Source organism: Calliopsis andreniformis, chromosome 4 (assembly GCF_051401765.1).
Source record: "Calliopsis andreniformis isolate RMS-2024a chromosome 4, iyCalAndr_principal, whole genome shotgun sequence".
NCBI lineage: Eukaryota > Metazoa > Arthropoda > Insecta > Hymenoptera > Andrenidae > Calliopsis > Calliopsis andreniformis.
Window position 1 is genome coordinate 12,317,279 of NC_135065.1, and position 20,621 is coordinate 12,337,899.

General features: G+C 42.4%; 5 protein-coding genes and 1 long non-coding RNA gene across 10 annotated transcripts; 3 read left to right on the top strand and 3 right to left on the bottom strand.

Annotated features, from left to right (window-relative positions):
* Window positions 1-432: 432 nt before the first annotated feature.
* LOC143178057 (mediator of RNA polymerase II transcription subunit 22) lies at window positions 433-1,263 on the bottom strand. The gene is made up of 2 exons (XM_076376481.1): window positions 960-1,263; window positions 433-873 (listed from the first exon to the last, which is right to left on the bottom strand). Exons 1-2 carry the CDS (start codon window positions 1,060-1,062, stop codon window positions 554-556), a joined length of 423 nt encoding a protein of 140 aa, XP_076232596.1. The 5' UTR covers window positions 1,063-1,263; the 3' UTR covers window positions 433-553.
* A 189-nt stretch (window positions 1,264-1,452) lies between these two features.
* On the top strand, window positions 1,453-5,095 carry Gaba-b-r1 (gamma-aminobutyric acid type B receptor subunit 1). 4 transcript variants are annotated; one of them, XM_076377277.1, is made up of 11 exons: window positions 1,453-1,905; window positions 1,972-2,070; window positions 2,144-2,278; window positions 2,342-2,512; window positions 2,597-3,095; window positions 3,167-3,294; window positions 3,374-3,666; window positions 3,738-3,981; window positions 4,055-4,298; window positions 4,382-4,776; window positions 4,865-5,095. In XM_076377277.1, the coding sequence occupies exons 1-11, from the start codon at window positions 1,768-1,770 to the stop codon at window positions 5,093-5,095; spliced, it is 2,577 nt and encodes an 858-aa protein (XP_076233392.1). In that variant the 5' UTR covers window positions 1,453-1,767. The 4 variants fall into 4 exon arrangements, with proteins under 4 accessions (XP_076233392.1, XP_076233393.1, XP_076233395.1 ...); XM_076377278.1 differs by having other exon boundaries at window positions 1,453-1,652; window positions 1,787-1,905; window positions 2,144-2,512; XM_076377280.1 differs by having other exon boundaries at window positions 1,453-1,652; window positions 1,803-1,905; window positions 2,144-2,512.
* Window positions 5,096-5,608: 513 nt separating this feature from the next.
* LOC143178558 (uncharacterized) lies at window positions 5,609-6,693 on the top strand. The gene is made up of 2 exons (XR_013001803.1): window positions 5,609-6,218; window positions 6,476-6,693. It is a non-coding gene; the product is annotated as an uncharacterized LOC143178558 (long non-coding RNA).
* A 279-nt stretch (window positions 6,694-6,972) lies between these two features.
* On the top strand, window positions 6,973-11,923 carry Nup54 (nuclear pore complex protein Nup54). 2 transcript variants are annotated; one of them, XM_076377281.1, is made up of 5 exons: window positions 6,973-8,029; window positions 9,406-9,975; window positions 10,046-10,974; window positions 11,035-11,262; window positions 11,339-11,923. In XM_076377281.1, the coding sequence occupies exons 1-5, from the start codon at window positions 7,930-7,932 to the stop codon at window positions 11,459-11,461; spliced, it is 1,950 nt and encodes a 649-aa protein (XP_076233396.1). In that variant the 5' UTR covers window positions 6,973-7,929; the 3' UTR covers window positions 11,462-11,923. The 2 variants fall into 2 exon arrangements, with proteins under 2 accessions (XP_076233396.1, XP_076233397.1); XM_076377282.1 differs by having other exon boundaries at window positions 9,409-9,975.
* On the bottom strand, window positions 8,369-9,071 carry LOC143178315 (uncharacterized). Its single transcript, XM_076376871.1, has 3 exons — window positions 9,045-9,071; window positions 8,837-8,983; window positions 8,369-8,761 (listed from the first exon to the last, which is right to left on the bottom strand). Exons 1-3 carry the CDS (start codon window positions 9,069-9,071, stop codon window positions 8,369-8,371), a joined length of 567 nt encoding a protein of 188 aa, XP_076232986.1.
* An 809-nt stretch (window positions 11,924-12,732) lies between the features above and the next one.
* Window positions 12,733-16,572, bottom strand: LOC143178557 (uncharacterized). The gene is made up of 3 exons (XM_076377283.1): window positions 16,051-16,572; window positions 14,114-14,257; window positions 12,733-13,983 (listed from the first exon to the last, which is right to left on the bottom strand). The coding sequence occupies exons 1-3, from the start codon at window positions 16,431-16,433 to the stop codon at window positions 12,738-12,740; spliced, it is 1,773 nt and encodes a 590-aa protein (XP_076233398.1). The 5' UTR covers window positions 16,434-16,572; the 3' UTR covers window positions 12,733-12,737.
* Between the last annotated feature and the right edge of the window lie 4,049 nt (window positions 16,573-20,621).

Below are 20,621 nucleotides of genomic sequence, written 5' to 3' on the forward strand. Positions count from 1 at the left end.
TGAAGCATTCCAAATTGAACCGTTACATTTTTTCTATTTGTACTCATTGGTTGATCGTTTAAGATATCGATGTGATCTCGCTGCTCCAGTCGAGGGAACTCCGTATTATTTCTGTAAATTATCGCTGTACAGTATGGAAAGGCATCGTCATTCGAGTAAAGGATTAAAGAGAAAATAGTATTATGCTCTAAGATAATTATTATTATTATTATTCTCATTATTATTATTATTGTTATTATTATCCGAAGCTTGAATCCACATTACCTTATTGAGTATACTTACCAGTTAGAAGTATTGTGTGATGTATCGTCTGTGTGTTACAAGGTATTCAAGTAATAAAAATGAAACAATTACGTATGCTCGAATTATCGTTCGAGCAAATTCTCCCGCGTGTCACGTCAAGTATACAATATAAAAAGCCAGGAATGTACTATCAAAATTATTCTTATTTATTTAAATAAATATATACAATTTACAGAACAAATAAATCACATTTCAGTCAGTGTATTTATGGTCCGAGCGAAATCGTGTATCCTCGTAGACAAAGTTCCTGTTATTTATATATAGATGTGTAATATTCCTCTTCCAAATCGTATAAATCAGCAGCCATATCGTCCCTCAAAGATGCCAATTTTTGATCACACTCTGCTTGTTTCGTCCTGAACAGTTTACTATTTTGTGCTATCGCCTCGTTAACAGACGGGAAATCGTTTAGTATTAAATATTGCTTTATATCAGAGACTAGCTTCATAAGGGATTCTCCAGCACGCACAATATTGGCTGCCCTAACATGCATTTCATACGTATCTTGTTCACATTGTGTCATTCGAGATAATTGAGAATCGCTCTCTCCTTTGGCTAGCTTTATGATTTCTGTAAAAATAAAAAAATTGAAAAGAAAGAGTAAACAAAATTTCTAGGTTATTGCATTCATATAAAAGTGAGGTTAGGAAGCGCACCTTCAAAGTTTTCCAGCATTGACTTCACATCATCTTTTAACCTCGTCGTGTACGATTTCAATAAAGCTTCTTTACTTTGCGGCAATGCACGTTGCGCTGCCATTATTTCATAAAATACAAGCGTTCTTCCTTCATAAAACAACGTATATCTCGCACAACAAAAACACCGACTCCTTTGTGAATCACGTTATGACAGAACTATGATAACACCAAGTCAGCTGATGCGACTTTATCGACCGAAGAAAGTGCGCGCTCGGGCAGCCCCATTCAAAATCACTTAAAATCATTTCGTCGGGGAAGAATCGATGACTCTTGTAAAACTTCGAAAGCCTTGAAGTATCGATCTTCAACGAATCGGTTGAAAATGTTCTGGCATCGCGTGAGTTGGAACACCCTGTATATTGATTTTCTAGTAAAAAGCTAGGGGACATAGCCACCCCATCCCCACTACGATCCTTCCTAGTTGGGATGAAATCAATAGGGAGTTCGCGCGAACGCGTTCCGTCGTCAGTGAATTTATTCGCACGCAAAATCCACAGGGTATCGAGGGTGCGAGGAGCCCGGCGAACGATGGAGAACGGGAGGAAGCGCTCTTGAACTTGGCGAAATCACGACGAATAGTGACATCATCGCTGGAACAGTGAGCCTCACTTGGAAAGGGATCACCGACCAACTATAATGGCTATGACTCACGTAAGGAAAGTGCGATCTTCAGTGTCGCGGCTTTGGGGTGTGTCATAGAGTTGAGGAACTGCAGAGACAGTTCCCTTAAGCCAGCAAAGGCCTACAGAATCTTTCGATCAGCACGATGATAAAACTTTTGATAGTATTCTTAACTTGGAGGACCGTGACCGAGGGTTCGTTACCACCCGATGAAGCGGACAATGTGTTACACATTGGTGGCATCTTCCCGATAGCGGGAGAAGGAGGGTGGCAGGGTGGCCAGGTAAGTGAATATTTTGTGTTCATTATTAATGAATTTTTCTGTTCTAAAGTATATCTTGTTCAACAGGCTTGCATGCCAGCCGTAAACCTGGCCTTGGACGATGTCAATCGAGAGAAGAACTTGCTACCTGGATTCATCTTAAAGCTTCATTCGAACGATAGCGAGGTAGATTAAAACAGAAGTACCTTCTTAACGTTTACAATATAGAAACAGTTTTTCTAATTTACAATTATTTCAGTGCGAGCCAGGACTCGGTGCCTCGGTGATGTACAATTTATTATACTACAAGCCTCATAAATTAATGTTGTTAGCCGGGTGCAGTACCGTTTGCACAACCGTTGCCGAAGCGGCTAAGATGTGGAACTTAGTAGTGGCGAGTAGTAAATTGATAATTAATGAAATGTGTACAGTATTACAATTTCTGCTACGTTTTCAGCTATGTTACGGTGCATCGTCACCTGCGTTGTCTGACCGAAACAGGTTCCCGACTCTCTTTAGGACGCATCCATCTGCCACGGTGCACAATCCAACGAGAATCAAACTCCTGCAAAAGTTCGGTTGGTCTCGAGTGGCAATCTTGCAGCAAGCGGAAGAAGTGTTCATATCTGTGAGATCACTGCCCTTTGCAACCGCAAATTTACGCGGCAGAGTGCTCGAAAGCAACAATAATAATCTCTCGCTCTGTTAACAGACTGTAGAAGATTTAGAAGCGCGCTGCAAGGAGGCGGGGATAGAAATAGTCACGCGTCAGAGCTTCCTGTCTGACCCATCGGACGCGGTGAGGAATTTGCGACGCCAGGATGCGAGAATTATTGTTGGCCTCTTCTACGTCGTGGCCGCGAGGAGGGTCCTCTGCGAGCTGTACCATCAGAATCTCTATGGCAAGAGCTACGTGTGGTTCTTCATTGGATGGTACGAGGATAACTGGTTCGAGGTGAATTTGGACAAAGAGGGAATCACATGCACGAAGGAGCAGATGAGGCTCGCGGCTGAGGGACACCTGACAACGGAAGCCCTCATGTGGAATCAAAATAACGATACGACAATCAGCGGTATGACTTCCGAGGACTTTAGACAGAGGCTCAATAAAATGTTGAAGGAGGATGGCTATGATATTGATAACAATCGATATCCTGAGGGATATCAGGAAGCGCCTCTTGCTTATGACGCGGTTTGGTCGGTTGCCTTAGGTCAATATCCGAATGCTTTTTACTTGTAAGTCACGAACGTTTTATTCATTTAATAATTTGTTTCGCAATAGCTTTTAATAAGACGATGGAGAAGTTGAGCAAGCAGGGAAAGAGTCTGAAGAATTTCACCTATACTGATAAAGAAATAGCCGACGAAATATATTCCGCGATCAATTCTACTCAGTTTCTTGGCGTGTCTGTACGTAAATTGTATCACAGAAATAGAAAGAAAACTTTATCTTGAGTGGCCGATCTTTAATCGATTTTCCGTACTATAGGGATACGTCGCGTTTAGCTCGCAAGGTGACAGAATCGCATTGACCCAAATCGAGCAAGTAATCGATGGAAAGTATGTCAAGCTAGGATATTACGATACTCAAAGCGACAATCTGACCTGGAGGAACATGGAACGATGGATTGGCGGAAAGGTGCCACAGGACAGGACCATTGTAAGGACTGTCTTGAGGACAGTTTCACTGCCATTGTTCATATGCATGGGAACGATATCCTCGGTCGGAATAGTAATAGCCGTGGCGCTGATCATTTTTAATATTTGGAATAGGCATAGAAGGTATACTTTCACGCTCCAGTTTCTTTCTACTCTCTTTAAATACTTGACTGAATCAATACAATTTATTGCAGGGTCATAATGTCGTCCCACCCTGTGTGCAACACGATAATGTTAGTAGGAGTGATAGCGTGTTTTGTGTCAGTGTTTCTGCTAGGAATCGATGGTAGATTCGTGGCGCCATGGGAATATCCAGCGGTCTGCCAAGCAAGATCTTGGATGCTATCCACAGGTTTCACCCTTGCATTCGGTGCAATGTTCAGTAAAGTGTGGAGGGTCCACAGACTCACGACGAAAACGAAAGCTGATCAAGCTAAGGTAGAACTGACACAAGTAATAACAAATCTTACTCGTAAGTCCTAGCCTTTAATGCATTTTTTATTCTTTTTAGTTGTTCATGGCTAAGCAAAAAGTTTCGTCCGTACAGAAGAAGGTCCAACCATGGAAGCTGTACACGATGGTAAGTGGTCTCTTGGCCGTGGATATTGTTCTCCTAATCTCCTGGCAGGTTCTGGATCCCCTGCAAAGAAAAATGGAAACATTTCCTTTGGAGTCATCTCCGTTCGGTGACGACGATGCGAGGATCAGACCCGAGTTAGAGCATTGCGAAAGCATCCACAATAATGTTTGGCTTGGTACGTATTTTAGTATTATTTTTGGAGAACATGATTCGATCTTCTTTATTCAATTGCAAGTAACACGACCCATGTTCCATCAGGTTTGATTTACAGTTACAAGGGTATCATCTTAGTCTTTGGACTGTTCTTGGCATACGAAACGAGGAGCATCAAAGTTAAACAGATCAACGATTCCAGATATGTCGGGATGTCGATATACAACGTGGTCGTCCTCTGCTTGATAACAGCACCAGTAACAATGGTCATTGCCAGCCAGCAGGATGCCAGCTTCGCATTCGTCGCGCTGGCTATCATCTTTTGTTGCTTTCTGAGCATGGCACTGATTTTCGTGCCTAAAGTTATCGAAGTCATCCGGCATCCGAAAGATAAGGCCGAGTCCAAGTACAACCCAGACGTGGGCATGTCAAAGGAAGACGAGGAGAAGTATCAGAAGCTTCTCAGCGAGAACGACGAGCTTCAGAAGCTTATCGCTGCGGTAAGAAAACATTGCGATCTTCGGAACTTCTTGTGCCTTTAGATTCGAGATATCTTTATCCACGTTAACAAGAACTGTACTCTTGCAGAAAGAAGAGAAGATCAAAGTGCTGAAACAGATGTTGGCTGAGCGAGACGGGGGGCAGTTGAAAGGGGGCAGTGGAAATGTCCCGAAGGACTCGCTGATCGTCGCTGATTTCGTGACTGGCGAGGGAACCTCGGACAGCGCAATCGGTGGGGGCATTTCTGTTTATACACGATCATCTCGAGCTTCTACCTCTGACTTCGAGTTCTCACAACTGTCAGAGTCGTACTTGTAGGCTCTCCGCGATTTAGCTTCCGCCTACGGCGGGAGTCGATACGAATTTAGAGAAAACCTGGGACCTAAAAGGATAACTTATAGCGCTTCTTTTTCTTACGATCACATTCGACTTTAAGACTTCTACACTTTGTTGCATCACACGTCGTACTTTCTGTTGCAAATTTCTATTTGCAGTACGATGATGAATCTAGACATAATTTACTGTACGACACCTGTCGCACTTTCTAAATCAAACTTCGAAGAAAAATGACGCACTGAACGCCCCGAAGAACAAGATAAAATCAGTTAGCTTGAAGTAGATCCGTTTTGAAGTTCACAGTTGGTTCAACTCGTTATCACTTCCGAAAGTGGCGTACTTCGTGCTAATGTAACTCAGTGTCTAAATGTATAAATGTTGAATGTACATATATACTAATCCACGTAATACGTGAGCGTCCACGTATAGAAAATGGTAAACTAAATGTGAGTAGTAAAACGTGTTTTGATGTAAATTTACACGCGCGCGCGGGATGATAGCATGGATCAAAAGTTGGCCTACGATTGTCGTCCGCTGATCTCGTTTACAACGACTTTTTCTGTTACCTCAAGAATTTTATCGCAGTTAATGATAATCGAGATTTTATTGTACAATATTTATACAGAGCAATTTTATCGAAGTTTGAACAAACTCAGAAGAATTACTACGGACCAAATATCTCTTGCTTTTTGAATACTATATGCAAATCGCGAACGCGGCAAAGTACGAGAATTCCAATTTCTTCGCACGGGTCCAAAAATAAAATGAAAAACGTTTCCATTTTAGCGGATAACGTATCGAGTATTTACGGTCTATAGGAGGTACAAAGATATTTGTTTTTAAATATTGCACAATTATTTTCGCTACGTACGTGCCCCCGACGCTTCGTCCAAACGTTCAAACGAGAGATACCACATACGCCTGTCTGTCCAATGCCTAAACTTTCATACAGTTCACGCATGGTTTTTCAGCAATTGCAGTTAAATCTCGTTAGACAATAACCTGGCCGTTTCCGAATCAGCAAATCAATGTGAACCTCATGAAGTCTGCTCCCAAATTGTACGGAACTTGACAACGGCGAAATAATCGGCGATATTGCAAACAGGTGACATTCTCTCGCGTGCTGAACATTTTGCTAACGAGATTTAAACGCTTAAAATGTTACGCCATTCATAAATAATTTGGGAGTCTTGATGAGGTGGACGAACCGGTAATATTGCGTCAGTTCAGTCTATGATCACATTTAGAGTGCTCGAGACGTTAAGTCGATTGAAAAATTATTTATGAATGGAAAAAAAACTATTTGAATGTTTGTAACAGATAACATCTGAAGAATTATCGTTTTTCAATTCTTCTTTCTAGAAACGGACCAGGTCGGCTGAACGGAAGAGCCCCGTCGATTAGGATGATGAAAGCAATACGCACGTATGAACGGGCTTAAAGCTCTTTCTTTCTCTGTCTGCCTCTCTCTTCTGAAACCAACGTTTTACATGTAAATGCTCGCAAATATCCTCAGAGGAATTTCAAATTCTGGTTGTGCATTGAGGAAGAATTTGGTTTTCTTGTTGTATTGCTGAAGGAAGAGATTTTTATTGGATGGCATCTCAGGATAGATGCAATAGGCCTCCTTACTTCACCATCCCTCTCTAAAACTCGATTCGAAAAAATCTGGGAAAAGTGTGAAATATACTGAATAGGTTGGAAATTGATATGAGAATTCAAAATTTTTAAATCACCAAAAAAAATTTGAACATTTGAAAATATGAAAATTTAAAAATTTGAAAATAACGTAATTATGTTTCCGCACCTCTGTGCATTAAACATCATTTTAATTAGACTATCCAACGTTTATAAAAAATGGCCGGGAAAATGTTATACTTGAAAATCGTTTTACATTATCGAGGAGAGGGTAATGTGATTTGACTGCAATTCAAATTTTATCAATATACAAGAAGATTTATGTATTTATGTATAACGTAGATTGGATAAGCCACGGAGCACAAGTTTTTCGTATGTGCATTTCAATTTTGCCACTCTACGTATACATGGTGTTTAGAGAGATTTTATGAATGTTTCTGTTGAATCGTTTTTAGCGTAATTGTCATCTTCGCGCTCGTTCACCATATTTTTTACTGTAACATCTTTGATCGACTGTCGCGCGAGCAGCGCTCGACTATAATATTATTATACGGTATATATATAGTCTTATCGAACTGTTAAAGAAAGTATCATATATATGTACGTTAGAATATGGAGATATATCTATTTTTAAGTTTTTAAATTATAAAATTCGTTAAAAATTTGAATATTGCATCTGTTATTAACAACCCTAAGTTTAAATTGAAGAGTCGATTCTCGAATCGTTCACGCTCGCATCGCTTCGCTTTCGAACTCGATTCGAGAGATCGAGGGAGCTCAGTTGAAGCGAGCAACTTGTCATGGGAGGTTTGCAAAATTTTTTTTCTGTTCGAATCATTGAATTAACGTGAGTGATTCTTTTCAAAAGTGCGTGTATTTGATACATCACAGATGCATTCGTCGATTACGAAAATATGTAGTACAAACGAAATACGATTGTATTAAAAAATTGAATAAATTCAGTTACAATTTAATGCCGAGGTCGAACCTATTGTAACTGTTTGAAAAATATAGATGGCTGAATTGTCACGTGACACGAGTTGTGCGCACAAGCGGGAATTTGCGTTCGTGGCGCACGTCAGCGGCCATGATCATTTCACTGTCGTTCATACAAAATCATAAGGCGCGCGCGGTAAATTGTGTTTTCGTTGTGTGGTGAACTCGTTCGAATCAAAGAAATGTCATTCGGTACGGGATTCGGAGTGACAACTTCAACGCCTGCTCCAGCATTCAGTTTCGGTGCCACAGCATCTACAGCGGCTACACCGGTAAAACCGAGTAAGTCGACTCATTTTAGGTTATGTCATATTTCGAATTTCCTTGCGTTACATGTGACCTTTTTTAGAACCTTTCTTGATCACGCTGGTGCGTCCAAGTCATATTAATTCAAATATTATCATACATTTCATATATTTTTCGATAATTAGCTTCTATAATTGCTCTTAGAAATAATAGCTGTTTCAATTTATAATATGCTGATCCGCCTCTCTACGCGTTTAAAATATAATTCATCTTGATTTACATAAACGTATCATATAGCATTACTCCTTGTGTTAGCATGCTGTTTAGCAAAAGATATTTATGGATTCCACAGTGGCATGTGCCAATTGGCTTATTTTAATTTCTCAAAGAGCTGATGCTAGTTTTATTCGTACAGTCTGAAACCTTGCCTAGCAAAGGTTGGTTTATACCAGTACATCCTGGGTCACATTCTGTATCGCTCCTTCCAAAGAAATTACTTTTTCTTTTAGCTTTAGCTATAAGACAGGCAGTGGTACAGCATAGCAGCAATAATATTAATAGTGCAATTAATAAAGCAAATAAAACTGAAGGATGACTTTCAGATTCATTATTGGCATTATCTGGTGAAGATTTTCCTTCACCGTATCTTGCTTGCTGTATTTTAATCTTAGGAGTAGCAACTGTTACAGGAGCTACAGTATCTTCTAAATAATACATTTCATTTGGTATTTTACCTAGTGTTGTCAACATAATTTCAGCTGTAACATCCTTAAAGAAATTCATCTGCTTTAAGAAATGTTTTATTAGGAATAATATGTATAGGTAAATGTTTTAAAAATATACCCCAATTGCTACATCTGTTGTACCAAATTCCTGTAGAAATTCAGTAGACACATCTGAGCCTTGATTACCACGACGAAGTACCACTTTACTGCCAGAGAGTGTAGCTATCTTAAATAATTTGCGTGCAAGTTGTCCATACGTATTATCCTGTTGAAATTTTTAATTATTTGTATGTATTAAGTATCACAATTCATTGTAATAATCATACTTGAGATTGTTGATTTATATGAGACATGATTTTGAATTAATTTTTTAAGCAAATCCTTATTGATTGAGGATATTTTTTATAAGCTATTTTTTACTATATTTAACGCATTCGCGGTACACGAAATTAATGAATTCTCCGAAGGAATAAAGCGTAAATTATTACCGCGAATATATGCAAGACATTTCTGTTATTCAATAGCTTCCTTGTTTGAAGCATATTCAAGTCAATGAAAACAAAAACTGATAGTATATCCTGAAATTTGCCCCATTTCATTTAATGTGTGCATCATTTCACACCATAAAATGTATGGAAAATATTTTCTAAAGAAGTAAATATTTCCATTTTGGAACTGATATCTCAGCAGGCTTTGGAACACCATCCTTTGGGTTCAGTACGCCTGCCACATCAGCACCAAGTCTGTTTGGTTCTTCTTCAACCCCAGCAACTGGGGGATTTGGTACTGGTACTGGGTTTGGGACACCAGCTGCCACTGGCTTTGGTAATACATCCACAACTGGTTTTGGCGGTACACCTGCATTTGGTGCTACACCGACCAGTGGATTTGGAGCCACTTCAGCTTTTGGTACTGCGCCTGCTTCGACTGGCACTGGGTTTGGGACAACTTCAACCTTTGGCAGCGCACCTGCTGCTTCTACCACAGGGTTTGGGCCTTCTACCACTTCCTCGTTAGGTTTTGGTAGTTTCAGTGGGTTTGGAACTGCAACAACTACGTCTGCACCCTCCTTTTTCGGAGGATTTGGTACAAGTACCACACCTTCCGCTGGTTTTGGTACCAATACCACACCTTCTGCCGGTTTTGGTACCAGTACCACACCTTCTGCTGGTTTTGGTACATCCATCAGTTTTGGTGGATTTGGAGCAAAACCTGCCACCACAACTACAACCAGTGGTTTTGGTGGTTTTGGTACAGGTCAGTTCCAATGTAACTGTATTTATGTGTTTATTAAGCAAGGTTTATTCATGTTGAATTATTCACATAGGGACAGGGTTCACAGGCTTTGGAACTGGCTTAACACAACCACAGCAACAACAGCAACAACTGTTTCAGCAACAACAGCAGCAACAGCTGCAACAACAAGCTACTAATACTATATCAGAAGCATTGTATAATGCCGTTTTTAATTGTCAGTTATACAATGATGAACGCGATAATATTATCGCCAGATGGAACCTTATACAAGCTCTATGGGGCACAGGGAAAGCATATTACTCGATGAATGCACCGCCCATAGAGCTTAATCAAGAGAATCCACTATGTAGATTTAAAGCCATCGGGTATAGTCGTATGCCTGAAGCTGATAATAACGACGGACTAGTCGTACTTTGTTTCAATAAAAAAAAGAAAGACATTAAAGAAGGCGAGACACAGTTGATTGCATTTATGAATAATATCTTAGGGAATAAACCCAACTTAGCAATGACAATCGATAATATTAAAGCAATTGGGGAGGATAAAAGTCAAGTGACAATTTTCGTCACCGAGAAAGGAATAACGGGAGCTCCGAGAAAAATCCCTGCTAATGAATTAGTTGCATATTTGTCACAACCAATGCAAAAGCAACAGCTGATGCAAAGTGCTGTCGAGGATATTTTGCCTTTAGTCAAATTAGATCCTGCTCAATTGAAAGAATATTTGGACAATCCCCCTTGTTCCATTGATCCTAGATTGTGGAAACAGGCACAGTTAGATAATCCTAATCCAGAGCTTTACATACCGGTTCCAATGATCGGTTTTCAGCAAGTTAAGCATAGATTAAAGTGCCAAGAAGAAGAAACAACTAGGCATAGAAATTTTCTAGATATGGCAGCGGAAGAAATACAGAAGTTGCAGAGACAACACACAGCAATACAAGCTAGGCTTAAAGAACACAGAAGAACTTTGTTAGAGTTACAGCATAGAGTATTACAAGTATGTACTTCATATTTTTGTAATTATATGTACATATACACTGTTATTATTTTTTTACAGGTATTAGTGCGTCAAGAAATTTCTCGCAAAGTTGGATTGTCTTTGCAACCAGAGGAAGAAGTCTTAACGCGCAGGTTCGAAGCTATGCACTCACAAATCAGCGCCCCGACTCAGTTCAAAGGTAGAATTAGTGAGATGCTGTCTCAGTTGAGAATGAGAAGCCACATAGACACTCAGAATCAAGAAAGATACGCGATGGATCCCATAGCACAAGACGATATAAAAGCGGTACGTAAAAAAGAAATACTTGTGGTATAAAAACGGTCTTAAAAAGAAACGTGGCACTTTTTTTTATTTGTTTTAGTATCTAACAATGGAACAACAGGGCATGGCGCAACTTATAGCAACGATAAACGCCGATCTAGAAAGTTTGAAGATCATCAAAGATGGCATGTCTGATCTCTTGATGAGTCATAATATATCGTGAGATTTATATTTAGTAATGTAAATTATCTGATGTATTTTTTATTCAAATTTTTATGACGGTATGTTTACTGTTATCGATCATAATAGGTCCACGAGAACTTGAACAAAACACAGAGATGCCAAGAGACTTTTTGCACCTATAAAAAATTTGGTGCCATATTTATTTTCTTTCCATTTTGCATCTTCCAATGTTTCTATTTTTCTATTACAAGTTAACCATGTATCTACAAGAAAAGAATGTTTTCGTTAAATATACTGTTGTCAATTGTAATTTTTTTACATGTTAGATAGCTGTTGAGGATAAAGCCGATTGTCTTTTCTGGTGGAATACTCGAATGAATGAAAAGTCAGTTATATTCTTTCACCGATATTGTCGAAAATGCATTTATACTTCAGGTGTTGAAAGAGAATCAGGGATTAGTTATTTGTGAAAAGAATAAACAATTTTTACATAAATAATGTACTTTTATTGAATAGTTTCATGTCATTAAACACGCTCTTTTTTCATTACAGAAACGCGCATACTTCCCTCCGCACGTCTAACTTTTTGGATGACTATATCTTATACATAATACTATCTTTATATACATATTATACATAGGCATTTAGTATAGAATACCGTGTTGCTTTTGACTCTTCAAATGCGTTATTATACACAGATATTTTCATTGTCAGTGTTATGTCAGATTTCAGTATGACGTTATACAACCTTTCAACTTCCACTCTTCAGTTAAATTCGGATACGTTTTGGTTAGAAGCACGTGCGCTCGCGGATCCTTCCGTTTCCCAACCGACTGATTATACTACCTGTAACTAACCTCAGGTTTTCTAATTCACGTATTAAGATTGAGCAAGCGTTGTTCGAAATTAAATTTCTGACTCGATCCTATTAGTATATTTGGTTTTGCAGTCTAATTAAAACGGCCTACCTTCTCGCCAATATCGATCTTTAGTCAGTGAATCCTTACCTAATGCAAACTCATTGAAAACAAAAACCGGCCGTAGCTCAGGTAGAAATTTCACAATTCGCGAACGCTCGAGGTCGTCCCGACCCTTAGTCAAATATTCCTGAAACTCTAAAGACATTTGCTGTCATGGTGGGGGGATCAAAACATTGTTAATCGCAGGACGACCTAGAGAACGCTCAGTATAGAAGCTACGGTCGGTAGTGTCAGATTGCCTGGTCAGATACCCGAAAAATCGAATTCTCGGTACATAGATAATTGTGAACAACCAATTACTTAACATTCTTCAATACGACCCTTGTAGAAGACTGATTATTTGTTGACCGTCAGATCCAGGGGTAAGTCTTGCTCCATTTCAACCACGTTCTCGCTCTTAACACGAAGGTCTTGTCCGCAGGTGTTGTTCGTATCTACAATATTACCCCACATGTTCTGCAAGCCATACTGCAAGTCCACTGAGCCTAGCAAGTGTCTAAACAAAGGATTCTGTGCCTTCAGGATCAGGTCAGACAGAATTTTAGTCTTTTCCAAAATATTATCATTGCTGTGCATGCAACACTTGTGACGGCAGCAGCAATCGGTAGTATCAGTGCAGAGGTCCTCCTTTGTCGGTGTCTGTTCCACTTCCATCTTTAAATCCTCCGCCCGTTTTATCACAGAATTCCTTACTGGGTCACATATCATAGTGTTTTCCTTTTTGCAAGGTGGGCTGTTAACGATCGAGTCGATATTCCTGTAGTCTACTGTGCTCACTTTGCTCGGGTATTCGATAGGCTCTTCAGTTTTGATAGGCGTCGACTGCATCCCGATGCGAGGCAACGAGTCAGGGATATGGGAAGGGCTGGTTTGAGGGGATTGAGTCGATGGACTTTCCTTCATCATCGGGTTGTTGGAGACGTACAGTGGGTTCACCTGAATTCTGTCTGGTATTATGTAATTGTCATCGTAGATCCTTGGGTAAATTTTCACGTCCTGCTCATACGCTTTCCTCGGTGTAACTTGCTCCTGTTCCTTACGTTGCTCCTGTAGATTATACATATTATTCCATTCCACAAAGTTCCTCTGCTCCTCGAAGCTATTACTAATCTTCGGGCTTGACCCTGACGTGCTACTCTCGATACTGCTGTCCTTTTTATCAGACTCGGAGTGGGTGCTGCTGCTTTGTTTCTCTGGTGAGGTAGTATCGAATCTACTCTTCTCCTGGGAATTGTTCTCATCGAAACTTTTTTCTTGAACCTTGTCGTTATTGTTAACATAGTGTCTGTACGTTTTGACATGTTTCCGCAGGGACGAAGGGTCTGTGTACCTCTTCGGGCAGCCTGGAACCTTGCAGTAGTATGGCTTGTCTACGGCGTGAGTCCTGGTGTGCTTGAACCTGTCTGAGGAGTTGGAGTAAGCCTTGTTGCAGCCTTCGACGGGACAGACGTACGGACGTTCGCCAGTGTGACTTCGAGCATGGATCTTCAGGTTCTCCGCTCTGCTGAAGCTCTTGTCGCACTGGAAACAATGGTGTGGCTTCTCGTTCGTGTGCGTTCGAACGTGGACCAGCATCTTATATCTGCGACGAAAGATAATAAAGGTCAGATTTTATATATTTATTTACGCGAGAAAAAGAGGAAAAGCGATCTGTAGGTTACTTCAATTCTGAATCTTATGTTTCTGAAAAATTATAAGGGGGGAGAGTATACCTTGCGTTGAATCCACGTTCACCTCTTGCGCATCCTTCCCATCCGCAATAAAACAGTCCTCGTGGTCCTGGCGCAGCGTGGAGTCGCGCAACGTGTCCTGCCAGTTGTTCCAAGGACGTGAACCATCGACCACAATTTTGCCATCTGTAATCGAGACGAAACGTTTAGCCTTTTCAGTATTGAAAATAGTCGCGACGCATTTGAGGGTATTGATCTTTGTTCCACCTATCGTTTCGGTCAATCGCTGGTAAAATTCTTCTCGTTTAAAGCCAATATCTCAAATCTGTTTCTCGCAGTCTGCCCGTCAATCGATCTATTTATACTACTTATTTCTCCTATCGTTCATTTACTGAGAAATTCTAAATATAACTAGGCACGTCCGCCGGGGACGATCTTTGCATTTTGATCGATCAACTTCTCCTTAACTAAGCACACTCTAAACTCGAGAGAAAGTATCGTAGAATGTAACACGTTAAATAACTCGATTCGTCGCGAAATTGATTTGACTTTTCGCTGTTTTTCTTGTTCTTCGGGGTTAAACGCGATCACGTGGCGGGTCGCGACAGACCAACCCGATTCACGAGTATGTAAATATAGTTGTGGTAGTACGGTTAAAATATCGACGTACGATTTACGTCAGGAATGTCCGTTCAACCGACCAATTGATTCCAATTCCGGTCATTGTGCAATTGGCGTCGCTTGACACCAGTTTATCTAGACGAACCGAGTGTGATACTATTATAGTCGGCGGTATCGTGTTCCACGAATCGGAGAGCATGGACAGGCCTACGTAAAGGTCACGGATCAAGGTAATGCCATATTACCGAGTCGATCGATTTGGCCCCCTGCCGAACCATCGTCTGCTACCACGTGGACCCCTCACGCTTCTGACCTTGTCGCATCTTTGTCATTCTGAACGCGGCGTAAATTACTTAAAACATCTAATGACGCATTCCAATATCCTCGTGATCGCGAAGTTCGTCGCAATATCGGAAAATTCTCGGATTTGTCGTTTAGCGAGCACAGAGAAGAAAGGAGGGGATTTGGCGCGCGAGTACAGACGACCGAGTGCCGCGATTATTCTAGCTTCCTCGACGATAAGAAACGTTTCCCGTGGCCACGAGGCTGACACGTGCAAACGGCGTACGTAACACGTTCAGTCGTCGCAGGATAAAGATCTCGTCTACGGAAATGTTTGTCACCAGCCGAAATTCCCATCCATATGAAATAGAGCGTAACGAGCCTGCGATCGCGGCGTATCCGAGTAATTGCACTTTGCTACTCAGGGGTTATCGAAATCTGACTTTTTTCCGTGACAGTAAACATTTAGACTGCTCCGAAAGGAACTTTGGTCTTTTTTTTTCGCCTACACGTTTTGCTCATTCGAGCTCGGACGTTGGAGGCAGAAGCTCGCTTGAATTTTGTGCGCGTTAACGAGACCCACGACGCAGCAGACGCGAGTTTAGAGTTCTCATCGAATCTAGGCGAGAGGAAAGCATCTCTCAGGATGTGGGAAACTAGTTGCAACTGGATTACGAAGCGTGACGCTAGATCTCTCACTTCCCTCTCTACAGAGCAGTGCTCATCAGTTAGAAAAATATGGCCAGAAATTGGAGAAGGAATAGAGAGGGGGCAGATAGCATAGAGCTGGCAGTTAAGCCACTTATTTTCTGATAAGGAGGCACGGAACGGCCGATAACGCTTTCTAACAACCTCCGAGATCGTTGCAGCAAAAATTGCTGCTCAATATAGATAAGGGCTGGAAGACGCGGTATTGTGGCGCCAGTGTTATTATTAACGATCTAGTGTTCTAAACTGGTCTCCGATTTGCCAACAGCACGTGCCTATTCTTGGTTACTCAGTTCCGCGTGTTACGAGAGAACGACTTAGTAAATGAATCGGTAAACGAATTAGTAAATAATGATAAGTGAAATTACCTGCACTTGAGTTGGGCGTTCTCCCCCCGACGAATCGATCCGAGCTCCAAGCTGGAACTGGAGGCATCGGAGTCGCTGTGCGCAGGACTCGGGGGTCCTCCGTTCGCCAGGCCAGCAGGCGAGACCCCGAGTCCTGGCAACGCGGCCGACGGAGACGTTCCTAGTTCCTCTTCGACCGGCATCCTCCGCGGCCAAACCGGAAGGTCCAGCGGTAGTTGTTGTTGCAGCCTGAGACTGCCGTAGTAGCCGGAGTTGGGGCTGGTGGAATAACCGGAAATCGGGCTGTAAAAACCCGGGACTGCTCCTAGCAGGGTGCCCGGGTAACGAGCGGCGCCGTACGGACCAACGTGGCTTGGCATTCTACCCGGAACGTAAACGATCATCTTTATTGATCCTTGCTTCTCCTGCTTCTTTTCTGACTCGCTAATTCGACCAAAGACGTGCAAATTTCCCCCCCTCGGATCGTCGTCTTAATTGGACGCTCGTTCTTAATTAGCCGTTTAATACCCCGATAATAGAATCGTGGAAACTGAGTCGCCGTGTTCTCCTCGGCAAACGAGAGAAGGAATTTACGATCGGATTTCGTGTTCTCTTTGCTCGATCGTATCGTCGAGAGGTTTAAGAAGCCAAGATACGCTTCTTATCCCTCGCCCTTTACGAAATCTCGGTTAATTTCCAAAGGAGCCTCGGTTTATTTCCGATCGGAGTAATTTGCTTTCAGTCGCGGTACATCTGCCTCTATAGACGTGTTCGATCCCTCGCCCTCGGAAATTTCGTTCGATTTATCTCTTCGAGGCACTTCCGTGCATCGGTACTATACCGTGAACAAGACTTTCCAGGTCTTGCCAGCGCGTCGGGGGATCTCTTCTCGATCTTCTCGTTTTTCCTAAGCACCGTAGCAACAAGTCGACCCGCGGCCACAGTACGCTCACATACACACTCTCGCCTTTAGCGCGCACTCCTTTTATTTAAATCACTTAAGTCCGAGTCCGTATCGTCAAATGTACTTGAACCGGTTCGACTTGAGTATACGGTAGCTCAGGAATTGCTTGCTATACTCGATCGAGAACATAACTAGGCTGGCTCGCGACAGATTCATCAAATACGGTCGCACGATCTTCGAAGCCGTTGTCGCGGTGTCTACTCTCCCAAGATCGGCTTCGGATTCGATCTCCTAGAGGACACGGTGTCGCCTTCAGGGAACGCTAGAGCAATGCGACGTCCATCCTTCTCGGGTTTCGTATCTCGTTTTTCGATCTCAGTCGAACGTCACTCCTCAGCCTTATCGTCACCTCCAAAGGCAACGGTCAGTCGCGTATCTCGGTGACCAACTATCGCTCCGACGATTATCGATGATCGCCGCGGGGAGCTCGTTCAGTTTCACGCCAAGGATCAGAGGGGACAGAGAACCGAAGCTGAAGAGTGTCGAGTGTACGCGAGGAGACCACAACGTGTATCGAACTAACGTCAACGATGTAACGACGGCCTTATATATAGCCGCGCTATCGTCGCCGATACTGCTCCGCGTTCCTCTACTCTGCCCCACTAATACACCAATACTGATAACGCGTAATCGCGTCGCAGCTCCTCTCGTCGATGCTTCTTCTGGCGGATGCGTCAGTGGACGGAACGATCTCGGTTCGAGAGCTCCCCTAACTTAGCGATCCATTCAAAAACACGGGTCTCGCGCGTTCTTATCGCCAGGAGACGCTTCGCGAACGTGCAGGAATTTTAGGTAACGTTTGCCAATGATACGTCATTTGGCTTCGAATCGATGACGCCTGGAAGGTGCTTTGACGCGATCCTTCTCAGAACTTCCACCATGGAATGCTGGAATTTTCTGTCCCATGTTAAATCACCTCGAAAGATTACGACAGGTTACTTGGAAACGCGATTCTTCAACGTTTTCATCAACTTCCTTTAAGATACAAATATAGAACCTCGTAGGACCTTCGCTAGCTAGTTGTCTTTATCTCTGAAATTTTTGAACGTCCTCTACAGAGCAGATAGTATTCATATGCTCCAGATTTATCCCTCAGACGCAACTATTCTCGATCCGACACATGTTTCACTCCAGACGAACAACGTAACAGTAACGTTACAAGCTTCCAAGCCGATGTACGAAGCTATGTAATAGACAAGATTTAGAATATCCATTATATTCAAGTGATAGAGCCCTGTTTCGTTCAAGAACCTTTCTTGAACCATGGGTGTCCCTCGTCAGCGCATCCAGTAGCAGGATACATCGATTGACATTCGGTCGAGAATCGACGATCCTATCTGACAGGGCTGAACGAGGGGAAGGAAGAAAAGTGAGAGATCGCGATCGAAGAAGATACAATCGACTACCCCCTGGGGAGCGTCGTGACGTGATGATTCAAGGCGCTGAGCGCGCGACGCGTTCGTCGATCCTTTTTCCCAGCCCCTTGGTCGATCGATACGACGGTAGAATTGTCGAGACCAAAGTCCCTCGTATCTCCGAGAAGCCAGCACACGTTATCACGGTCACATTAGCGTGCTGGCGCGAATGGATGCTCTTCGCGAGTTGAATCAACAGAGACTGCCTCGGCTAATTTCTTCCCTGGAGGCGAACGAGGCTGGAGCCTCGCGGCGAGGTCGCGGCTCCTCCATGGGTGGGCCTCCTCGCTCTAGAAGCCACCTTCTCAAATGTAATTTGATCAAGGCCATCATGAACACGCCAGAAATTCTGTCTTCCAGTATGGCAATTGTCGACGGATTGACGGAATTCTCCATCTGATATAGAAGCAATCGTGGAACTTTTGATAGGGTTAATCTGATAAGGATCAACGAATCTTTGTTGGACTGACTTCACGTGACAAGACGTACAAAATAAAATTGCTCGATTTAATCTACAAATGGACGAATTATCATTTCCATGAAATTCGCAGGAGACGCACGATGAACAGCTGACGTCGATTATCAATGAAGGAAAACTTTCAGGTTACATAACCGAGAATTGATGGTATTGAATAAGTTCCATGGAAGTAATCGCGATTGTTATTGAAACGCTAGATGGTTGAGAAGTGGATCCTTTCTCTAGTCGCGGTCGATCCATCGAAATGATCGGCTTGAGTTCGATTGCGACCAGACGCGATTCGTTTCGCGTGCTCAACGATTGGTCGTCCTTGAATTTATTCCGACCCCTCTGGCATTTGACCGTCGCGCGAGGAACCTTGCGTGCAGTCGAAAAGATCAACCAGCGATCAGTGATCGTCGTCTCCGTCGTCTGTGTTAAATCGTTCTGAGGAAACTGGTGCAATAGCCCTCTAGTATTAGTCAAATCCACTTAACTTAGGCAAGAAGGAAATTCCAATAGAAATCAAGAACTTCCTGGATAAAGAGGCATTTTCTGTGGGTGCAACAGATACGCCGATAGACTGTGAACGCAAATTAATGGTCTGTTCTCCACGAATAAAAAGCTGAACAAGCTCCCGTTCTACCCACGATTAGATTGTTCGCGAACAAAACCCGGAAAACTCAACGATTTTCTCTAAACAATTGCAACTAACGAACCGTGAGAAATGTTCATCTAAAGATAAGCATTCAATATGATTATCTCACTCTGCTTTTGTTTTATTATCTTCATTCCGTATGTGAACTTTTGCACGACAATATTTTCTTTCTCGTGATCGAGTAACCGAAGGCCAATCTCCCGAGGCGATTATCGACGCGAGACGATCGACATTTCGTCATTGGGGTGCTAATTGAACAGCAATCTAATCTTCGAGTCGCAATCTTTCGTCTGGTTCACTTCGGTAAACAGGCAGGTACAGAAATCGAGATCCACCTGTTGCTATCAGTGCCAGTGGCTCTCAGCCCCTGTTTCGTCTATCTGCTTTCCTCTAGTTCGCGATTTTCCCGATTTTTTTTCTCTTCGTTTCGTTCTAGCAGAATTTCCCCAGGTTCTTATCGAGCAGATACCGGTAATCGTGACTTTGGCTTTTCAATCAAGATATCTCAGGTAAAAAAGAGGTATTACTCTGATTACGATTGTGTCATTTTACGATCACGTTAGTTTTTACGTTGGATTCCACGGATCGAACGCAAAGTCAATGTTTATGAGAAAAAGTCAACAATCTACGTGAAGAGCGACACATCACGCGCCGTCTCTGTGACTTTTTGATAAGAAGATCGAGGGGGTCTGCTGTATTGTCCGCGACAAGATACGAAATAAATTCAACGTTGCTCCTGCTTGTCGGTGAAATGTTTTTTTCTCCTCGTTATCTGCACGTGATATCGCTGATAGATCTGACTCTTAACATATAGCGCCTTGAAAAAAATTAGATTCTCTCCGCTGGAAGCAAGAGCGCCCCATCGAATTGTTATCATTCCCTTTTTTAGGTTCTTCCCATCTAAAATTAATTGTCACGCGTTACGCCATGTTGTGGACGACGATGACTGGGACGACGCCTCGAAGGAAGATTAAGGAACTATCAAAGAAGCATTAGAGGGTCGGCATAATAAGGGGACGAAGAATGGGAAGCGGTCGATATCCTTGTGGCGACACGGCAGATGCCAGACGGAAGATAGACATTTAGAAAAAATAGAGG